This window comes from Pollachius pollachius (assembly GCF_949987615.1).
Source record: "Pollachius pollachius genome assembly, chromosome: 6".
Lineage (NCBI taxonomy): Eukaryota > Metazoa > Chordata > Actinopteri > Gadiformes > Gadidae > Pollachius > Pollachius pollachius.
The window spans coordinates 3,708,101-3,729,291 of NC_136939.1; the positions used below are offsets into that span (position 1 = coordinate 3,708,101).

General features: G+C 43.1%; 3 protein-coding genes across 4 annotated transcripts; 2 read left to right on the top strand and 1 right to left on the bottom strand.

Annotated features, from left to right (window-relative positions):
- Positions 1–784: 784 nt before the first annotated feature.
- Positions 785–11,644, bottom strand: ttc1 (tetratricopeptide repeat domain 1). The gene is made up of 9 exons (XM_079737980.1): positions 11,627–11,644; positions 11,116–11,172; positions 10,219–10,660; positions 9,319–9,379; positions 7,780–7,892; positions 7,609–7,645; positions 5,091–5,239; positions 3,374–3,428; positions 785–2,298 (listed from the first exon to the last, which is right to left on the bottom strand). Exons 2-9 carry the CDS (start codon positions 11,169–11,171, stop codon positions 2,156–2,158), a joined length of 1,056 nt encoding a protein of 351 aa, XP_079594106.1. The 5' UTR covers position 11,172; positions 11,627–11,644; the 3' UTR covers positions 785–2,155.
- A 359-nt stretch (positions 11,645–12,003) lies between these two features.
- Positions 12,004–18,123, top strand: mat2b (methionine adenosyltransferase 2 non-catalytic beta subunit methionine). Of its 2 annotated transcripts, XM_079738388.1 has the most exons (7): positions 12,004–12,284; positions 13,059–13,256; positions 15,294–15,408; positions 15,501–15,653; positions 16,969–17,165; positions 17,374–17,487; positions 17,765–18,123. In XM_079738388.1, exons 1-7 carry the CDS (start codon positions 12,237–12,239, stop codon positions 17,933–17,935), a joined length of 996 nt encoding a protein of 331 aa, XP_079594514.1. In that variant the 5' UTR covers positions 12,004–12,236; the 3' UTR covers positions 17,936–18,123. The 2 variants fall into 2 exon arrangements, with proteins under 2 accessions (XP_079594514.1, XP_079594515.1); XM_079738389.1 differs by lacking the exon at positions 13,059–13,256.
- A 1,400-nt stretch (positions 18,124–19,523) lies between these two features.
- Positions 19,524–21,123, top strand: LOC307077409 (uncharacterized protein; the record flags this gene model as incomplete). The annotated part of the gene is made up of 4 exons (XM_079738825.1): positions 19,524–19,647; positions 19,958–20,001; positions 20,167–20,338; positions 21,002–21,123. The coding sequence occupies exons 1-4, from the start codon at positions 19,563–19,565 to the stop codon at positions 21,121–21,123; spliced, it is 423 nt and encodes a 140-aa protein (XP_079594951.1). The 5' UTR covers positions 19,524–19,562.
- Between the last annotated feature and the right edge of the window lie 68 nt (positions 21,124–21,191).

A 21,191-nucleotide genomic window follows, 5' to 3' on the forward strand; every position in this document is an offset into this window, starting at 1 on the left:
TCTGGGTAGGGTTGTGTACCAGGGAAGGGGTCTATGGTAGGGCGGAGGTCCAGGGTTGAGTGCTAGGGTAGGGTTTAGGGTACGGTCGGGTTCTGGGTAGGGTGGTGGCCCAGGGTAGAGGTGACAGAGCGCTGTTGGAGGGATGATGTTCTGTTCTTAATTTATTCTCGGGAGCATCTGTTTGCAGACAAGAGTACTGTTTACTCCCAGATCAACGATTGACTAATTGTATAAATGTCTTTTTCTGATGTTTAAAACAAAAATAAAACCAACAAAAACATAAATAAATAAATAAAATAAAGAGCTTCCATACTTGTGGTCATTTGGGTGGGGCGTGGATAGTGAACAGATTATCTTACTGCAAACAGATGAGTAGGTCATGCTGTCGTCTCTGAATTCTCAGTACTCATCCCTTACGGTCAGCCATGATTAGTTACGTAGCATAGTACAACTACTGTGGTAAAATAGTATGGAGGACTCACAGTGCTATGGTAGAGCTGTGATACTCCATAGTGTTTTACCACAGTGCTCTGGTAGTTGTGTGGTAAAATACTAGAGCATCACAATACTAGCAGTGATAACTACCATGTAGGCAGGAGATGGAGAATTGATGAGGTGATTGTGAGAAGAAGGTGATGAGGGGGTGAGGGGAGGTGATCAGGAGAAGGAGTCATCAGGAGAAGGTGATGAGGGGGAGAGGGGAGGTGATCAGGAGAAGGAGGTGAGGAGAAGGAGGTGATGAGGGGGAGAGGGGAGGTGATCAGGAGAAGGTGATGAGGTGATCAGGAGGGAGAGGTGAGAAGGAGGTGATTATGAGGATGTGATGATTGAGAGCAGGTGATGATGGGGAGGAGGTAAATAGATGCGGTTTCTTGTCTAACCAGAGGTTTAGAGAAGATGCTTCTAGTAGCTCAGTTCTAATGTGACTCCCTCACTAGTGCTTCCACGGTGACTCTCTCTCTTTCTCTCTCTCTAGCGTTGCCACGGTGAAGGGTTGCTGATGCGGGGGAAGATCGCGGCTGCCATTGGTGTTGAGGTTGCTGACGGTCCAATCAGGAGGCGGGAGGGCCCCAGCTGACCTGTTTTTATTTAACTGTTAGGGTGAGAATGAAGAAACTATATTTATAAAGAGATGCACACACTCAGGCTGTCTACAGGCAGATGCTCCTGACGTTACCATAGAAACAGTCTCTCCACCCCCCCCCACCTCCGTTGTGTGTTCTCGTCTCCCCCTCCCCGTATTGTACACACACACACACAGACGGTTTATCAAATGCTTTTAAATATTTTGAAGACGCGTTCCATAGAATCACTGTCCTGCATCGTGTACATGAGTTCACCTCCTACCGCACTTTGGAGCTCCGCTCGGAGGACCGGATCATCTCCACGGACTCCTGCCCCCCTTTTCCCTGCTCGGGTCATGTGACCCAGCAGACCGGGTGATTGACAGCTGATTTTACACCCAGTGGAATGAATCCATACCGTTATCCCGCCCCCTCTATTCATCGAGTGTAGAGAAATGCACCTCCCGTCCCTCCCCCCGCTCCTGCCTTAAAGAGAGATTTAAACTATGTTGTGTTATTTGGTCTTTATTGATCCAGAATAAAGAGCAGTTGATCAAACATTCCCATGTCATGTGTCATGATGTCACCTGATGGTTTCATCAGGTGACAACACGCTGCAGTCTGCTCATTGATCAGGTTGCCACGGTGATCAGGAAGCCTTGGGGACCAGGTCACCATGGTGATCAGGAAGCCTTGGTGACCAGGTCGCCACGGTGATTTGGTCACCACGGTGATTTGGTCACCACGGTGATCGGGTCGCCATGGTGATCAGGTAGCCACGGTGATCAGGTCGCCACGGTGATCAGCTAGCCACGGGGATCAGGTAGCTGCGGGGATGATGTAGCAATGGTGATGAGGTCGCCATGGTGATCAGGTCACCACGGTGGTCCGGTTGCCACGGTGATCAGGTAGCCACGGTGAGAGGATTTTCTTCTTATTCTGACTTCCAATATCTCCATTAAACATGCATGCACACACACAAACTCACACACACCCACACACAGGCACACTCACACCCGTTCCAGTTCTGTGCGCCTCCTGTGTTACTGTTACTGTCTGTTGGTTGCTAGGGTGGGACGGTTTCCACCGCGCTATGTGTTGTTGTTGTTGTTGTTGCCGCCGCCCTGGACGAAGTTGATGGAGTAGGCTCCCGCCGGGTCCTGGTTCACCTGGAAGTTGTTGGTGGACAGACCGAACGGTCTCAGGAACATGTTGCCCAGGTCCTTCAGTTTACCTGGAAACACAGCACACTATAAGATCACTAGCACTACAGGACTATTATAATATAATAATACATAACGTGTTGCCCTGGTCCTGCAGCTTACCTACAACAACCTACAACTAGAGCTACAGGACTAGACAGATGACAGGGTGAGTAGGGCTACAGAACTAGACAGATGACAGGGTGAGTAGGGCTACAGAACTAGACATGACAGGGTGAGTAGGGCTACAGAACTAGACAGATGACAGGGTTAGGGCTACAGAACTAGACAGATGACAGGGTGAGTAGGACTACAGGACTAGACATGACAGGATGAGTAGGGCTACAGAACTAGACAGATGACAGGGTTAGGGCTACAGAACTAGACAGATGACAGGGTGAGTAGGACTACAGGACTAGACATGACAGGGTGAGTAGGGCTACAGAACTAGACAGATGACAGGGTTAGGGCCACAGAACTAGACAGATGACGGTGAGTAGGACTACAGGACTAGACAGATGACGGTTAGGGCTACAGAACTAGACAGATGACAGGGTTAGGGCTACAGAACTAGACAGATGACAGGGTTAGTAGGGCTACAGAACTAGACAGATGACAGGGTTAGTAGGGCTACAGAACTAGACAGATGACAGGGTTAGGGCTACAGAACTAGACAGATGACGGTGAGTAGGGCTACAGAACTAGACAGATGACAGGGTGAGTAGGGCTACAGAACTAGACAGATGACAGGGTTAGGGCTACGGAACTAGACAGATGACAGGGTTAGGGCTACAGAACTAGACATATGACAGGGTGAGTAGGGCTACAGAACTAGACAGATGACAGGGTTAGGGCTACAGAACTAGGCAGATGACAGGGTGAGTAGGGCTACAGAACTAGACAGATGACAGGGTTAGGGCTACAGAACTAGACAGATGACAGGGTTAGGGCTACAGGATTAGACAGATGACAGGGTTAGGGCTACAGGATTAGACAGATGACAGGGTTAGGGCTACAGAACTAGACAGATGACAGGGTTAGGGCTACAGGATTAGACAGATGACAGGGTTAGGGCTACAGAACTAGACAGATGACAGGGTTAGTTACCCATCATCTCCTCCTTAAGTCGCTCATTCTTCTCCTCAATCTCCCGAGGTAACCTCTGGTAGACATGGAAACAAAGAGAGAGAGAGAGATATAGATATCTATAGATAGATATCCCGGTATTTCTCTGTATATATAGCTATCTATAGATGTTTATGTATAAATATAGCTATCTATAAATGTGTATGTATACAAAGCTATCTATAGATTTATAGACACAGTTTTAGGGTCAGGGTTTTCGGTTCGGTATGGTACGTTTATGGTAAAGAAGAGCATATAAACAAAAATCCCCAAGCCATGTTAGAGTGAAGCTGTGCCACCAAGTAACATCTTAAATAGGGCTGTCGCGACGAAGACATTTCATTCCTGAAACGGTCGAATGGGTTAACATGTGTAATGGAACGAGCAAAACTGCAATATCTCGTAAGTGCTGTGTGGAGGAAGTCTGGGGCTTTCGGATCTGCTCTCAACCCGAGTCTGACTCGGTTACGGCAGATCCCTGATGGATCCCCGGTCGCCCACCAGACAAGCCACGGAGGCCCGCGTGGGGCAGCGCAGCTTAGGCCTGGTTCTGTGTTTAGCATTATGAGAGGTAATGGCGCTTCGATGCGCGCCAAGGTTTGGAGCAGGGCTGGAAGCTCTAGCGCGGCTGCATGGCGACGCCATGGAAACACGACCCACGGAAGTTCCCATGAAGACGCGCTGCTTTTGAACAGGTATAAATAGAAGTGTATGTATTTATAAAGCTATCTAAAAAAATACATCATATCATAATACATGTGGGTGTCTTAAGATACACAAGGGTATTTCTTAACAATATATCTATAGATGGGTCTGTATAGCTATAGATGCGTGTGGGTTTGTGTTAATAAAGCAATATATCTATAGAGTGGTCTATCTACAGATGTTTCTGTATATCAACATGTGGGTCTGTATATCTTTAGATGGGTCTGTATATCTATAGATGGTCTGTTTATCTACAGATGGGTCTGTGTATCTATAGATGGTCTGTTTATCTACAGATGGGTCTGTGTATCTATAGATGGGTCTGTCTATCTACAGATGGGTCTGTATATCTATATATGGGTCTGTATATCTATGGATGGGTCTGTGTATCTATAGATGGTCTTTGTGTCTACAGATGTTTATGTATATCCACAGATGGGTCTCTATATCTATAGATGGGCTCTATATCTATAGATGGTCTCTATATCTGTAGATCTATAGAGCCGTGTGGGTGTGTATCTATAGATGGGCTCTATATCTGTAGATCTATAGAGCCGTGTGGGTGTGTATCTATAGATGGGCTCTATATCTATAGATGGGCTCTATATCTGTAGATCTATAGAGCCGTGTGGGTGTGTATCTATAGATGGGGCCCTATATCTGTAGATCTATAGAGCCGTGTGGGTGTGTATCTATAGATAAGCTCTATATCTATAGATGGGGCTCTATATCTGTAGATCTATAGAGCCGTGTGGGTGTGTATCTATAGATGGGCTCTATATCTATAGATGGGCTCTATATCTGTAGATCTATAGAGCCGTGTGGGTGTGTATCTATAGATGGGGCCCTATATCTGTAGATCTATAGAGCCGTGTGGGTGTGTATCTATAGATGGGGCCCTATATCTGTAGATCTATAGAGCCGTGTGGGTGTGTATCTATAGATGGGGCCCTATATCTGTAGATCTATAGAGCCGTGTGGGTGTGTGCGGCACCATGCAGGCTGTGCGGGCCTCTGGGTGTCCGGGCTGGGCCTCCAGGAGGGTCTGGTAGTCCTGCAGAGCCTGCTCCAGCTGTTCCGACGCCTCGTACAGCTGAGCCCGCCGCAGGAGGGCGCGCACGTAGCCGGGGTCCAGCTCCAGAGCTGCAGACAGAACCCCTATTAGGAGGCTCACACACACACTGTATATACACACACACACACACACTGTATACAAACACACGCAAATACACACATATATGTACACACACACATACATATACACACACACACAAAAATATATACTGTATATATATATATATATATATATATACATACACACACACACACCGTATATATATACACACACATACTGTCTATACATACGCACACACACACACACATACAGTCAGGTCCATAAATATTGGGACATCGACACAATTCTAATCTTTTTGGCTCTATACACCACCACAATGGATTTGAAATTAAACGAACAATATGTCCTTTAACTGCAGACTTTCAACTTTAATTTGAGGGTATTTACATCCAAATCAGGTGAACGGTGTAGGAATTACAACAGTTTGTATATGTGCCTCCCACTTTTTAAGGGACCAAAAGTAATGGGACAATTGGCTGCTCAGCTGTTCCATGGCTTGGTGTGTGTTATTCCCCTCATCATCCCATATACAAGGAGCAGATAAAAGGTCTAGAGTTCATTTCAAGTGTGCTATTTGCATTTGGAATCTGTTGCTGTCAACTCTCAATATGAGATCGAAAGAGCTGTCACTATCAGTGAAGCAAGCCATCATTAGGCTGAAAAATCATAACAAACCCATCAGAGAGATAGCAAAAACATTAGGTGTGGCCAAATCAACTGTTTGGAACATTCTTAAAAAGAAAGAACGCACCGGTGAGCTCACCAACACCGAAAGACCACGGAAAACAACTGTGGTGGATGACCGAAGAATTCTTTCCCTGGTGAAGAAAACACCCTTCACAACAGTTGGCCAGATCAAGAACTCTCTCCAGGAGGTAGGTGTCTGTGTGTCAAAGTCAACAATCAAGAGAAGACTTCACCAGAGTGAATACAGAGGGTTCGCCACAAGATGTAAACCATTGGTGCGCCTCAAAAACAGGAAGGCCAGATTAGAGTTTGCCAAACAACATCTAAAAAAGCCTTCACAGTTCTGGAACAACATCCTATGGACAGATGAGACAAAGATCAACTTGTACCAGAGTGATGGGAAGAGAAGAGTATGTAGAAGGAAAGGAACTGCTCATGATCCAAAGTATACCACCTCATCAGTGAAGCATGGTGGTGGTAGTGTCATGGCGTGGGCATGTATGGCTGCCAAAGCAAGAGGTTCCCTTGTATTTATTGATGATGTGACTGCTGACAAATGCAGCAGAATGAATTCTGAAGTGTTTCGGGAAATATTATCTGCTCATATTCAGCCAAATGTTTCAGAACTTATTGGACGTCACTTCACAGTGCAGATGGACAATGACCCGAAGCATACTGCGAAAGCAACCAAAGAGTTCTTTAGGGCAAAGAATTGAAATGTTATGCAATGGCCAAGTCAATCACCTGACCTGAATCCGATTGAGCATGCATTTCACTTGCTGAAGACCAAACTGAAGGGAAAATGCCCCAAGAACAAGCAGGAACTGAGGACAGTTGCAGTAGAGGCCTGCCAGAGCATCACCAGGGATGAAACCCAGCGTCTGGTGATGTCTATGCGTTGCAGACTTCAGGCTGAAATTGACTGCAAAAGACTTGCAACCAGGTATTAAAAAGTGAAAGTTTGATTTATGATTGTTAATTTGTCCCATTACTTTTGGTCCCTTAAAAAGTGGGAGGCACATATACAAACTGTTGAAATTCCTACACCGTTCACCTGATTTGGATGTTAATATCCTCAAATTAAAGCTGAAAGTCTGTTCGTTTCATTTCAAATCCATTGTGGTGGTGTATAGAGCCAAAAAGATTAGAATTGTGTCGATGTCCCAATACTTATGGACCTGACTGTACATATACACCCACACACACATACTGTATATATATATATATATATATATATATATATATATATATATATATATATATATACACATACATACACACACAAATACACACATATATCTACATACACACATACACATATATATATATATATATATATACATATACACACAAACATATATGTACACACACACATTTACTGTATGTGGACACACACCCACGTCTATATATACACACACACACACACACACACACACACACATATATACACATAAAAATATGTGTGTGTGTATTTATATATATATATATTTACACACATGTAAATATACATATAAATACACATGCACATATTTTTATACATACCGGTACACACACACACACACAAACATATCCGTACACACACATATATGTAGACATACACCCACGTCTATATATACTCACACACACACACAAATATGTACTAACAGACACACACAAACACACACACACACATATATATATATACACACACCTTTAGAGCAGTCTGCGATGGCAGATTCTTTGCGATCCTGAGGGGAGGTCACATGACATTATTACAATCCTTCTGGGAAGAACATGTTTCTAACAAGAAGTATGTGTATCCAACTGGGAGTGGGTGTTTCTAACAGGAAGTGTGTGCTGCTAACAGGAAGCGGGTGTGTACCAGGTGGAGGCAGGCAGCGGCTCGGTTGGAGAACAGAACGGCTCGCTCTCTGCTGAAGTACACGGGACACGCCCTCAACGCTGCTGTGTAGCGGAGCTCCGCCTCCAAGTGCTCTGAAACACGTCAGACGCCTCGCCATTACCTCATGATCACTGCCTCACCATTACATCATGACAACTACCTCACCATTACATCACGATCATCATCACCTCACCATTACCTCATGATCACTACCGAACCATTACATCATGATCATCATTGCCTCACCATTACCTCATGATCACTGCCTCACCATTACATCATGATCATCATTACATCATGATCATCATTACCTCACCATTACCTCATGATCACTGCCTCACCATTACATCATGATCATCATTACATCATGTTCATCATTACCTCATGATCACTACCGAACCATTACATCATGATCACCATTACCTCATGATCACTGCCTCACCATTACATCATGATCATCATTACCTCACCATTACCTCATGATCACTACCGAACCATTACATCATGATCACCATTACATCATGATCACCATTACCTCATGAACACTGCCTCATCATTACATCATGATCATCATTACCTCATGATCACTACCGAACCATTACATCATGATCACCATTACCTCATGATCACTGCCTCACCATTACATCATGATCATCATTACCTCATGATCACTGCCTCACCATTACCTCATGATCACTACTGAACCATTATATCATGATCACCATTACATCATGATCATCATAACCTCACCATTACCTCATGACCACTACCAAACCATTACATCATGATCATCATTACCTCACCATTACCTCATGATCACTACCTCACCATTACATCATGATCACCATTACCTCATGATCATCATTAGCTCACCATTACATCATGATCACCATTACCTCATGATCATCATTAGCTCACCATTACCTTATGATCACCACCTCACCATTACATCATGAACACCATTACCTCATTATCACCACCTCACCATTACCTCATGATCACTACCTCATTATGACCTCATGATCACCACCTCACCATTACATCATGATCACCACCTCACCATTACCTCAATATCACCACCTCACCATTACCTCATGATCACTACCTCATTATGACCTCATGATCACCTCCTCACCATAACCTCATTATCACCACCTCACCATTACCTCATGATCACCACCTCACCATGACCTCATGATCACCACCTCACCATTACATCATGAACACCTCCTCATTAACTCATTATCACTTAATTATCACTTACAATTATCCAAAGCGACTTACAGTGGTTCATAAACACATTCACGGGTGTCTCTTCCCGCCAGATGGTGAGGAGCACTTAGGCGGAGGTTTCTTGTCAAAGGACACCCTGACACTCAGCTAGGAGGAGCCGGGGATGGAACTAGCAACCTTCCTATCCAACCTTCCTGTTACAAGTCGCTCCACCTTCTGAGCCAACCCGATATATATAATATAATATATATATATGTTATTATGTATTAATTCTGTTTAACTTGCCTCCAGATTTGAAGAGAGCGTTTCCCTCGTCCTTCAGGTCCAGACTCTCCTTCCGCCTCACCTGAAACACACACGCTTATTAGACACACACAAAGACTTATTACACACACACACACACACCTTATTACAAACACACACACAGAGACTTATAACACGCACACACACAAAGACTTATTACTCGCACACACACACGACTTATTCCACACACACACACACACACACTTATTACAGACACACACACAGATTTATTACAAACAAACACACACACACACGACTTATTACACGCACACACACACTTATTACAAACACACACACAGACTTATTACATGCACACAAACACTTATTAAAACACACATGTATTACATGCACACACACACACACACCTTTTAATACACAATCACTAACTTAATAACACATACACACCTATTAACTCACACACACACTATTATTTACATTAAGGTATTTACATTCACTTCTCTATACTATGTGCAGGCTATATCAGGTGTTTAATCCATGTTCAATTCAGTAATATGTTGTAGACTACACATTATTTTAACTTAGATCACCACGTTTTTTCTCAGTTTGGTTCTCAGAAAGTAGCATATGGATAAATCATTCCACCTCTTACGACTGTGTTCAATGTCAACTTAATGTGTGCTAAGTTAGGCCTACATTTATCTTCTTGATGTTCAGTGTGGCTGTTTAACCAAGAGGCAATATTAATTGACATTATGAAGTCAATACTGACGATTGTTGAATAGCGCCTTTTGCTTAAAAAGCTGTGTTAAAAGCGGCGTTCTGAACCGCTAAATCTGCATATTGTACAGTGTTATAAAATACACATACACATGTGAACACATGCAAACACACATACAGAGACACACACAGACACACACAAACCTCCTTCTCCTCCTCGGTGAGGTCCTTCTCCGCCTCCGCCAGCTTCTCATCATCGAACTCTAGAGTTTTTTTAACCTCCTCTTTGATCTCATCCTCCTTCTCCTCCTCCTCCTCTAACTCAAAGTCTGAATCCATCCCTCCACCAGCCTCCTCTTTAGCTCCTTCTGCCAACCCTGCCTCCTCTGCTCCTCCGGCCACGTCCTCCTCTTCTCCTCCTCCTTCAATCTCCTCCTCTTCCTCCTCCTCCTCCTCCTCCTCCTCCACCTCCTCTCTGTTGCTACTCTGTGTCCGAGAGGGGGCCTCTAGATGGCCCGCTGTTTTCTGTTTAGACTCCTCCTCTTCCTGTTTAGACTCCTCCTCTTCCTCCTGTCCTGGGTCTTCCTGGCACTCATAGAAGTCCTCCTCCTCCTCCTCCTCCTGCTCCTCCTCCCCCCGACTGTCCCTGGAAGACAAACAGGAGCCAATCAGAGAGCCTTAAATAATCAGAATCGACATCACAGTAAACTCTTTCTCAACATCGCTGTAACCACAGAAACATTGTACTCTACCCCACAGTAAACCATGGTAATCACTATTTAATATTGTAAATATAATTTACATACGTTAGAATGTTATATTTCATATCATTTCCATATTTTTAATTAAAATATTCTTTAGTTAGTGTTAGAACCTGTGCTGTGTTGTTGTGTAGTGTATTTGTGAAGTGTAGGTGTGTTATTGTGTTTCGTAGGTAAAAGTGAAATGTAGTCGTGTAGTGTAGTTCTGTAGTAAGTTCTGTATTTGTTGCGTAGGGTAGTTGTGTATTTGCGTTGGGTAAGGTAGCTGTGTAGGGAAGTATAGTTGGGTATTTGTTGTGTTGTGTATTTGCGTTGTGTAGTTGTGTAGTGTAGTTCCTACTTTGTAGTTGTGTTGAAAGCTCCCTGCACAGCAGCTCCTCTTTTATGCTCCTCCATGCTGCGCACACGCGCGCACACACACACACACACACACACACCGTTTTTCAACAGCTATACAACTGCATAAGAAATACTATGGTACAATTTTCTTCCAGTAGAATACTATAGTTTACTCTCCCATTCTAATCCTATTCTACAATTCTCTACCATTGAAATAATATACTATAATACTCTACCATAGACTAAATATAAATATACTATCATTAGAATACAATAATACACTCTTACCATTACAATACTATTACAATTCTCTACAATAAGAGAAATATACTATAATACACAACATGTTGTAACTTATCGACAGGATTCTAAGGGACATTAATACACTGGAACGGAAGTGTAATGCATGTGTGTTGAAAAAAACGATTGATTTGGATGTTAACAATTAATATTAATCAATATCATGTTAAATATCATGTTACTGTTATTATGTTTTCATTTTCTATCTTTACCTTGCGGCTTCACGTCGCTGTGCTTCCGGGTGTGACGTCAAAGGTCTTCCATATAATCCAGATAGCGACGTGACCACGCCCTCGCCCGCCAGCGCCGCCTGCTGCTCCGGAGTGGTATCACCGTCGGTATGTCATATAATATAAACCAGCAGGATGGGAATCACAAAACAATTAATCTACTTCAACGTTAAATATATGAATGATGGAAGTTACTTTCTAGGGCCTCCTGTAATGATTTTCTCTCGTTGTTTTTGTAAAGCGGACAGCATGTTTGGGACAGTTCTGATCGCTTTGCGGTAAAGAGCTTGTCTTCTTCCTGGTTACCTCCTAAACACAACCTAACCACTTCCTGGTTACCTCATAAAAACAACCCGACCAGGTAGCGTTGACGTTTACGAGTAAAGAACAACGACAGGTTATTGATACAATCGTGTTTATGGTTTTTATATTACCACCACATACCCACTGAACACAGTTAATATCTACAGTGACGATACCATAGATTTTATGGATTATATATGCGGAATAACAATTACAAAATAGGGTTTAGGGTTTAGATCAACAGCAGAGTTAAAACCTTACGGAACAGTGGTAGAGAGTTTGTGATCCCATGGCTTCGAGGATTTCCTTCAGCCCGGGACATGTGGCGTTGGTGAAGGTAACTACTCTTAACTATTGTATAATAATCTAGTTACTGTGTAGGTTCTCTGACCATCAGACTCATCGAGCCTAACCTGTCCCTTTAGTCAAATAGTAGTATAGTGTAGATTGATATTGCGTATATAATGGTATAATTCGTTTTATAAGCCTTTATAAAATAGATTTTGAATTGGTTTACACACTACCCACACTACTGTACAGATATACAACTATAAACAATGTTATATTATCACTCTCTTGTTATTTTACTTACTCAATTTATTTTAATTGTATTCTCTACTTCGTACCTTCTTCGGCTTTCAATTTTTTTTTAAAAAACGAAACTGCTATCCTCTTACATATTACTCATACAGTAAGTGGGGGTGTGGTGTGTATGTTTATGACCTAGTGTTGTCAGTATCTCCATGAGATTTATGCTTCGGATTCTCCTTGGACTTGTGTAGCTGGGGTGAGGTGATTTGTGTGTGTGTGTGTGTGTGTGTGTGTGTGTGTGTGTGTGTGTGTGTGTGTGTGTAACTTGAACGTGAACTTGAACTCAACTCTATAGATAAAGGTATGAAAAAGAAAAGGTTATGAAATACATAGTTATCATTAAGATAAATTAAATAAGATAGAATTATGGAAAGGATTGGGTTCTGAAAAATATAAAGTTATCAAAAAGATTAAGTTATCTAAAGATACCGTTCTAAATAAAAAAAGATGAAAAATTATGAACAGGTGAACACGCAGATTGTGAATACGCAGCGTGTGTCTGTCTTTGTGTGGTTTCCAGGAGGAAGTGGCGTCCCCTAGTGGCCGGGGGGTACTGGTGACGGGGGCCTCGGGGCTGCTGGGTCGGGCGATGCTGGCTGAGTTCCAGAAGGGGGGTTGGAGGGCGGTGGGGACGGCCTACAGAAGGGCCCGTGGCTCCTTACTGCGCTGTGACCTCCTGGACGAGGAGGCTGTGAGGAGCCTGCTGAACCAGCACAAGGTGTCTGTCTGCCTGCCTGCTTGCCTGTCTGTCTTCCGTTTCTGTCTGTCTGTCTGTCTTTGGGATTTACTGTCTGTCAGTTTACCTGTCTAACTTTCTGTCTGTCTGCCTGTCTTTCTAACAGTCAAAAATATCTCGTCCCCAACAGTATATGGTCCCTATAGAAGTGTATTCATATGCATATATTTGTTATATATATATACATATAATATGTGCATATGTATAAAAGTATACATGTATACATGGATAAATACAGTATATATACCGTATATATGTATATGTCTAGCGTATATATCTAGCGGTCGAATTTGATTGGCTTTCGCGGCCAAAAGTTTTTGAATTTGAAAAATCTATTTGATAACTTTTGTGATACATGGTCTGAAGATCATGTCTGCAAAGTTTTGAGAAGATTGGACAACATTTGTGTTAGGAGATGTATTTTGAAGGTTTTTGATAAAAAACAAGATGGCAGAAAATCCATCATTGCGCAAAATGACAACATCCTTGGGCCAAGCCGTTGAACTCGGCTTGGCACAAAGATTGTTGGATTGGGCCCATTGGATGAATGGGTCAAAAGTTATAAACATGAATGCATGTCCAACTTGACCTGTTGGTGGCGCTAGAGCTCTTCAGCTAGCGACCCCGAAATTGCTTGGAGGGATCATGGGACTGTCCTGATTCAGTATGCCAAATTTCAATTTTTTTACCGAGGAGTTTTATGGGCTGCCATAGACTCCCATGGCAGGAAAATAATAATAGGAATATGTAGAATAACAATGGTTATAGCTGCGAGCAGCATTGTGGTGGTCAAGCAGAATAGGACTTCATAAACAAATTTTGCTGCACAGACATAATCGGTTAGGTGGCTACATGATGACCGTCTCAGTAATTTCACCTACAATGAAAGATATTGGCAAATGGTTATCACAATGAAAATACATTGAAGTTGCTTTCTAAGGGCCGGAATAGAGTTGCTGCTAACAACGCCCCCCTAGGCGTTGATGATGCCCAATTATTTGGGCATCATCAGGATAGGGTCATAAGAATATGAGCCAAGTTTGGTTTGGATAAATGAAGGCCTTGCAGAGATATAAGCCCACTTCCTGTTTGACGTCGCCCTGAGGTCAAAGGCCACTAAATTGTTTGGGTGTCCCCAGAATGATGTCATGAGTCTATGTGCCAAGTTTGGCCATGATATGTTAAAAGAGTTGCTGAGAACAGGCTTACTTCCTGTTTGGCGGCTTTGCCGTCAAGTTTGATTGGCTGTCACGGCCAAACGGTTTTGAATTTGAAAAGGCTGTTTGGCACACTTATTCAGCTTATATCATGTATGGCAAGTTTCATGAAGATTGGATAGAATTTGTTGCCTGTGGATATGTACTATTGAATTTGACAACTTTCAACATGGTGGCCAAATTCTGATGTTTCCATGAGAAATAATTTATAAGCTGGTTATGATATGTCGAGGGGCTGCTGATAAATTGGCTTACTTCCTGTTTGGCGGCTTCGGAGTCGAATTTGATTGGTTGTCGCAGCCAAACGGTTTTGCATATGAAAAATCTATTTGATGATTCATGTCAATCATGGCCTGAAGATCATCTGTGCCAAGTTTCGAGATGATTGGACAACATTTGTGATAGGTGTGTTTTTGACATAAACCTAGATGGCGGAGAACCCATCATGGCGCAAAGTGATGACATAGGATGTGTTGAACTCGGCTTGGCCCAAGGATTCCAATGATACGTTGTTTGTGAATATTGGATGAATGGGTCAAAAGTTATTAACATGAATGCATGTCCAACTTTGACCTGTTGGCGGCGCTAGAGCTCATGAACCAGCAACCCCAAAATTGCTGTGAGAAATCATGGAACTGTCCTGAATCAGTGTGCCAAATTTCAAAACTTTTGACTACGGCGTTCTAAAAAAACGTAGAATAGCAATGGTTGTCTCGCAGCTTCGCTGCTTGACCCCCAATAAACTCTTTAAAGGCTTTGCGGTACAGGTGAGTCTTATGGATATGTGTGTGATGGTCTTCAGCCAGATGTGATCGTCCACTGTGCGGCGGAGAGGAGACCAGATGTGGTGGAGCGCCACCCAGAGGCCGCGGAGAACCTCAACGTCCACGCCACCGGGGCGCTCGCCAAGGAAGCAGGTATGAAGTCACATCCTATTCCTGTGACACTCTCCTGCTCTTTGATTGGCTGATTGTGTCTGATGTCTGATTGGCTGGTAATGCTCTGGCAGCGGCAGCAGGTGTGGTCTTCCTGTACATCAGTACGGATTACGTGTTCGATGGGCGACGCCCCCCTTATGGAGAAGACGACGCCCCAAACCCTCTCAACCATTACGGACGCAGCAAGCTGGCGGGAGAGCGAGAGACATTCCGCCAATGCCCAGGTAGGCACTCTCTCTCTCTCTCTCTCTCTCTCTTTCTCTGTGTCTCTCTCTCTCTCTGTCTCTATCTCTCTCTCTGTGTCTCTCTCTCTCTGTCTCTGTCTCTCTCTGTGTCTCTCTCTCTCTCTGTCTCTCTCTCTTTGTCTCTCTCTCTGTCTCTCTCTGTCTCTCTCTCTCTGTGTCTCTCTCTCTCTGTCTCTGTCTCTCTCTCCCTGTCTCTCTCTCTCTCTCTCTCTCTCTGTCTCTGTCTCTGTCTCTCTCTCTCTCAAATTCAAATTCAAAAAGCTTTTGAAAAGACTATTGTCAAAGACTATTGTGGTAAACCAAACAGTGTTGCCAAAGCACTACAGTGTTACAAATATTATGTATAATAACAAAAGAGAACGTCAGAACAATATGTACATATAACAACCTATAACAATATACCATAACATACAGATGTACATATGTAAATATAGAAATAATAGTATTTAGTGTTCCAATGGGTGAGGTAGGTTTGTTTCTGATGTGTTATAATTGGTTGAGTCTAATTGATATGTTCTCAGGCTGGTTCTGAGGCAGATCAGAGGGGGAACCTGTCTGTGGACAGAGCCTCAGGACCAGCTGAGTGAGGGGAAATTCAGTGTTGGCAATTTCAATTGGATGTTTTTCCCATTGGTCAAAAAGTTGGTTTGTTTGTGGGCCCCACACTTCACTCCCATAGAGCAGGATGGGTTCAATAATTGCTTGAAGTAGTTTGAGCCAAATTAGAATTGGAATCTGAATGTAAATTTGTCTTTTGATTGAATGAAAAGCCCTGCGTGCTTTCTCTCTCAGTTCATTGACTGCTGGATTTAAACTTCCAGTGGAACTCATTTTCGGGCCTAAGTAATTGTATTCTAAACAGTTTTCTATTTCATGTGTTCCTATTGTGAAATGCAATGTGTTTACCAGACATCTGGGTCTTTTCTAGAGTATCATGGATTTGTTTTCTTAATGTTAACAGCCAGGGCCCAGGTCTGACAGTAATGGTCTAGTAGGTCTAGACTCTGTTGAAGTTGGTAATTGTTGGTATTGGTTGTGGTGTTGTAGTTAGGTTCAGGTTGAGGGGGGGTATTTCTGATTGTTTGGGGGTTGTTTTTTCTTTGAGGTCTCTCTCTCTGTCTCTCTCTCTCTCTTTTCTCTCTCTCTCTCTCTCTCTCTCTCTCTCTCTCTCTCTCTCTCTCTCTCTCTCTCTCTCTCTCTCTCTCTCTCTCTCTCTCTCTCTCTCTCTCCCTCCCTCCTCTATGGGGAGGTCGAGAGAGGTCCGTGCTGGTGTATTTACGGTGTGTGTGTGTAGGCGCGGTGGTGCTCAGGGTCCCAATCCTCTATGGGGAGGTGGAGAGCGTGGCGGAGAGCGCAGTGACTGTGCTGTGGCCGGCCGTGCAGCAGGGGGCAGCAGAGAGCTGCGTGCTGGACCATTGCCAGCAGAGGTTCCCGACCTACACCGGCGACGTTGCAGCCGTTTGTAGGAACATCGCAGAGCGAAGACTGCAGGTACTGTCCTAGTACAGCAGTTAATACTAATACAGAATATATACTGCTAGTACTGCATTTTACACTACAACAGTCTACAGGTTAATGTAGCTAATACTTATGCTAATGCTTCTACAGAAACTACTAATAGGTGTGTGTGTCTGTGTGTGTGTGTGTGTGTGTGTGTGTGTGTGTGTGTGTGTGTGTGTGTGTGTGTGCGTGTGTGTAGGATGCTTCTGTCAAGGGTATCTTCCACTTCTCTTCTAAGGAGCAGATGACCAAGTATCAGATGGCGGTCGCCATGGCAACGGCCTTTAACCTGCCCTCCACACACCTCATTCCAGTAAGTATTAAATATATGTATATCCACATCTCATCTTAAAAATATATTTCTCGATCGATCGAGAAATATATTAATATTTAAAGTAGTAAATATATCTAAGCTATATATTTATATATACACACCTTTAACCAGTTAATATATAAACACATATAAATATATATACACATCTTATACCATAGATAGATAGATAATCTCTTAATATATGGATGTACTTACACCTTATCCTAGTAGTAAATCTCTCTCTCTCTCTCTCTCTCTCTCTCTCTCTCTCTCTCAGCTGACCGAGGCCCCCCCAGGGGTCTCTCGCCCACAGAACGCTCAGCTGGACTGTTCCCGCCTCCAGTTGATGGGTCTGGGCGTTGAGCCCCACCCCTTCTCCGACGCCATCACTTCCTGTCTCTGGCCCTTCCTCCAGGACAAACGCTGGAGACAGACCGTCTTTCACTGAGACAGACAGACAGAAGACAGACAGAAGTGCACTGAATCAGCCACGTTGAAGATAGTTAAGATGTCAGAACTTTAATAATCTCTAAACAGATTCTTTATAGGTCAGCTGACATTGTCCTCAGAGGTCAGCTGATGCAGAAGTCAGCAAATTCCCAGTTTGGAACTGTCACAATACTACACTGGATGATGATGATAATAATGATAAAATGTGTGTTGAATATAACTATCCTTGTTGTTTTTTTATTGAAATAAACAGAAAAACACAACTTTACGACACTGATAAATGCTATCTAGGCCTACCTGACACAGCTACTACCACTACAAACTAATATAGTGCCATCCTAAAATACTATAGTACTGACATATTACCGCATACATTTTAGCACAGTACTAATACGCACCGCAGTTAAACTGATTTAAACATAATAAATTAAAGTAAAATAACTTTTTACAAGCGAGCGTCACAAAAACACGCAGGCAGGCGCAGAAAGAAATGCGCACGCATGCGCAGACGCAACGCAGCGACGCCTCGGGACGAGCATCTCGAGGTCCACAAGCGCGGACAGCATCACGTCGGATATCTTGGTAAGTTTCCCAACATTTAAAATTAACCCCCTCCGAAGTTTTTACCGATTTAACGGAGCTGTGTAAAACTAATTTTAGTTTTGAAATGTCGTCTCGATATAGACTGCTTAACATGTAATAATCATTATCATGTTCATCCGAACGAACAACCACATAACTCAAGGAGTTCATTAGCTTTTCTCGTAAAATAGTTTAGTTATGTTACTCTAGTATAAAGTCTCATTATATATAATAATATTATAAAGTTCATTTATGTTACTCTAGTTTAAAGTCTAAAGATATAATACAGTATAGTTGAAGCTCTAGCAGTCTAGTTATATTATAATATATTTATGTTGTGGTTATATCCTATTTATTCTTAACAATACTAAGGGTTTGAAAGGTGGTTTATGTGGATCCGAAATGCATGTGGTTTTGCACGTGAATACAGAGGTATGCATCCCTGAATGTGTGTGTGTGTTTATAGAAATGAATGCGTAATTGAGACTGATCTAATTTCTACTACTTTCCTACTTATACCTTGCCAAGTTTTAGAATACTATTCCTACGTTCTTCAATACTTTATGTTCTAGAGAATACTTTCGTATACTTTAGAGGACGTTGTGTTTTAGAATACTTTCCTAAGCTCTGTAATACTTTCCCGGAGTGATACTTTCCTACACGTTATGTTAAGGAATTTTACACACATGGAAAGACTGTGTGTATGTTTTGGTTGTTTTGGTTGTTTTGGACAACACTTGATTTTGATGAAGCTCAAATTCTCAACAATGTTTACAAAGTATTGCCATGACAGCAGAACCCTGTAAGGGTCTTGAGAATGGAGTGCTTGTTGACACACAGATGGACTCTGTCTCGCTGTCTTGTGACTGTGTGTGTGTGTCTGTGTGTGTGTGTGTGTGTGTGTGTGTGTGTCTGTTGTATACAGAATATATCTGTTATCTATCGCCCAAACAACAGCAGAACAAAATACATTTGTTGTATATGTATTTTTTTTCATAGAGAAACAACAACATCAACCCTTCTTCCACCAATCAAATCTCCTGATGAGCAATGATCCCGCCCCCCCATATGGCCCCGCCCCCCCATATGGCCCCGCCCCTCCATACGGGCCCCCTGGGGTACCTCCAGGTATTCCACATGAACATGTCACTTCCTGTTTATCTCGCTAGTGGACAGTCCTCTCCTAGGGTTCTTTCCTAGTCACCTCGTCTTGTCGCCTCTCCGTGTCTCCTCTCCTAGTGTCCTCTCCTGCTGTCCTCTCCTTGTCCCCTCTCCTTATGGCCTCTCCTTATGGCCTCTCCTCGTGTCCTCTCCTAGTGTCCTCTCTCCTTGTGTCCTCTCTCCTTGTGTCCTCTCCTCATGACCTCTCCTAGTGTCCTCACCTTGTGTCCTCTCCTCGTGTCCTCTCCTTATGTCCCTTCTCTCTCCTTGTTTTCAGGAGGCATGCCTCTAGGACCGGCGTTTCCCGGGCCACCCTACCAGGTAGTCATGTTAATACTTCAAACGCGTCTGTAATCCGTTCCTCACCATGGTCCACTCCTGGTCTTGAGCCTTCTCTTAGCGTCTCTCAAACATGTCATGAAATGTCACGTTCTGAAAGTTAGGTAAAATAAGACACACTTTAAGGTCTGCTTTCCTTATGTTCAGGAATACGCCAACCAGGGCTACCCCCCCTACCAAGGTGGCCACGCCCCCTACCAAGGTGGCCACGCCCCCTACCAAGGTAACCCCGCCCCCTATACGGCCAGCCACGTCCCCTTTCAGCCTGGATGGGAGGGCACCAAGGTTTCCCAGTATCAACAACCATCATCAAACCCAAGTAGGTCAAAGGTCACTCAAACCACACCTCACTATTTAACACCGGACACCCCCCCCCCCCATAGATCTACAATTACACCTTAATTCTTATTTACACCATACCCTAATCTACACTCTACCATAACCCTAATCTACACTCTACCATAACCCTAATCTACACTCTACCATAACCCTAATCTACACTCTACCATAACCCTAATCTACATTCTGCAATAATCTTAATATACTGTACCATAACCCTTATTTAAACTCTTCCATAATCCTAATCTATACTCTGCCATAATCTTAATTCTACCATAACCCTAATCTACATTCTACCGTAACCTACACTCTACCATATTCTTAATCTACACTCTACCATTATCCTTAACCAACCCCAATTTTACCATAATCTTAATCTACACTCTACTATAATCGTATCTCTACTTTAATCCTAATCTACACTCTACCATAATATTAATCTACCATTATCCTAATCCATACTCTACCATAATCTTAATCTACACTCTACCATAACCCTACTCTACCATAATCCTTATCTACCGTAATACCAATCTACTCTCAATTTAACACTAACCTACAACTCCATGTCTTTGTTCCTAATCTACCATACCTAATATCGTCTCCATCCACCTCAATGCTGTCGGGTTTCATTTGTTTTCAGTTTACATGGTTGGATCAGGTGGGCATCGGTCAGGAAGAGGCGGAGTCACAGGGATGGAGGCGTGTCTTGGAGCATGTTGGACTGCCGTCTGCTGCTGTTGTCTGTTGGACATGTTCAGATAGGACTTCACTTCCCACAATGCACCACTCAACACGGTAACTCGAAGATAGCTAAATGTTAAATATGTCAA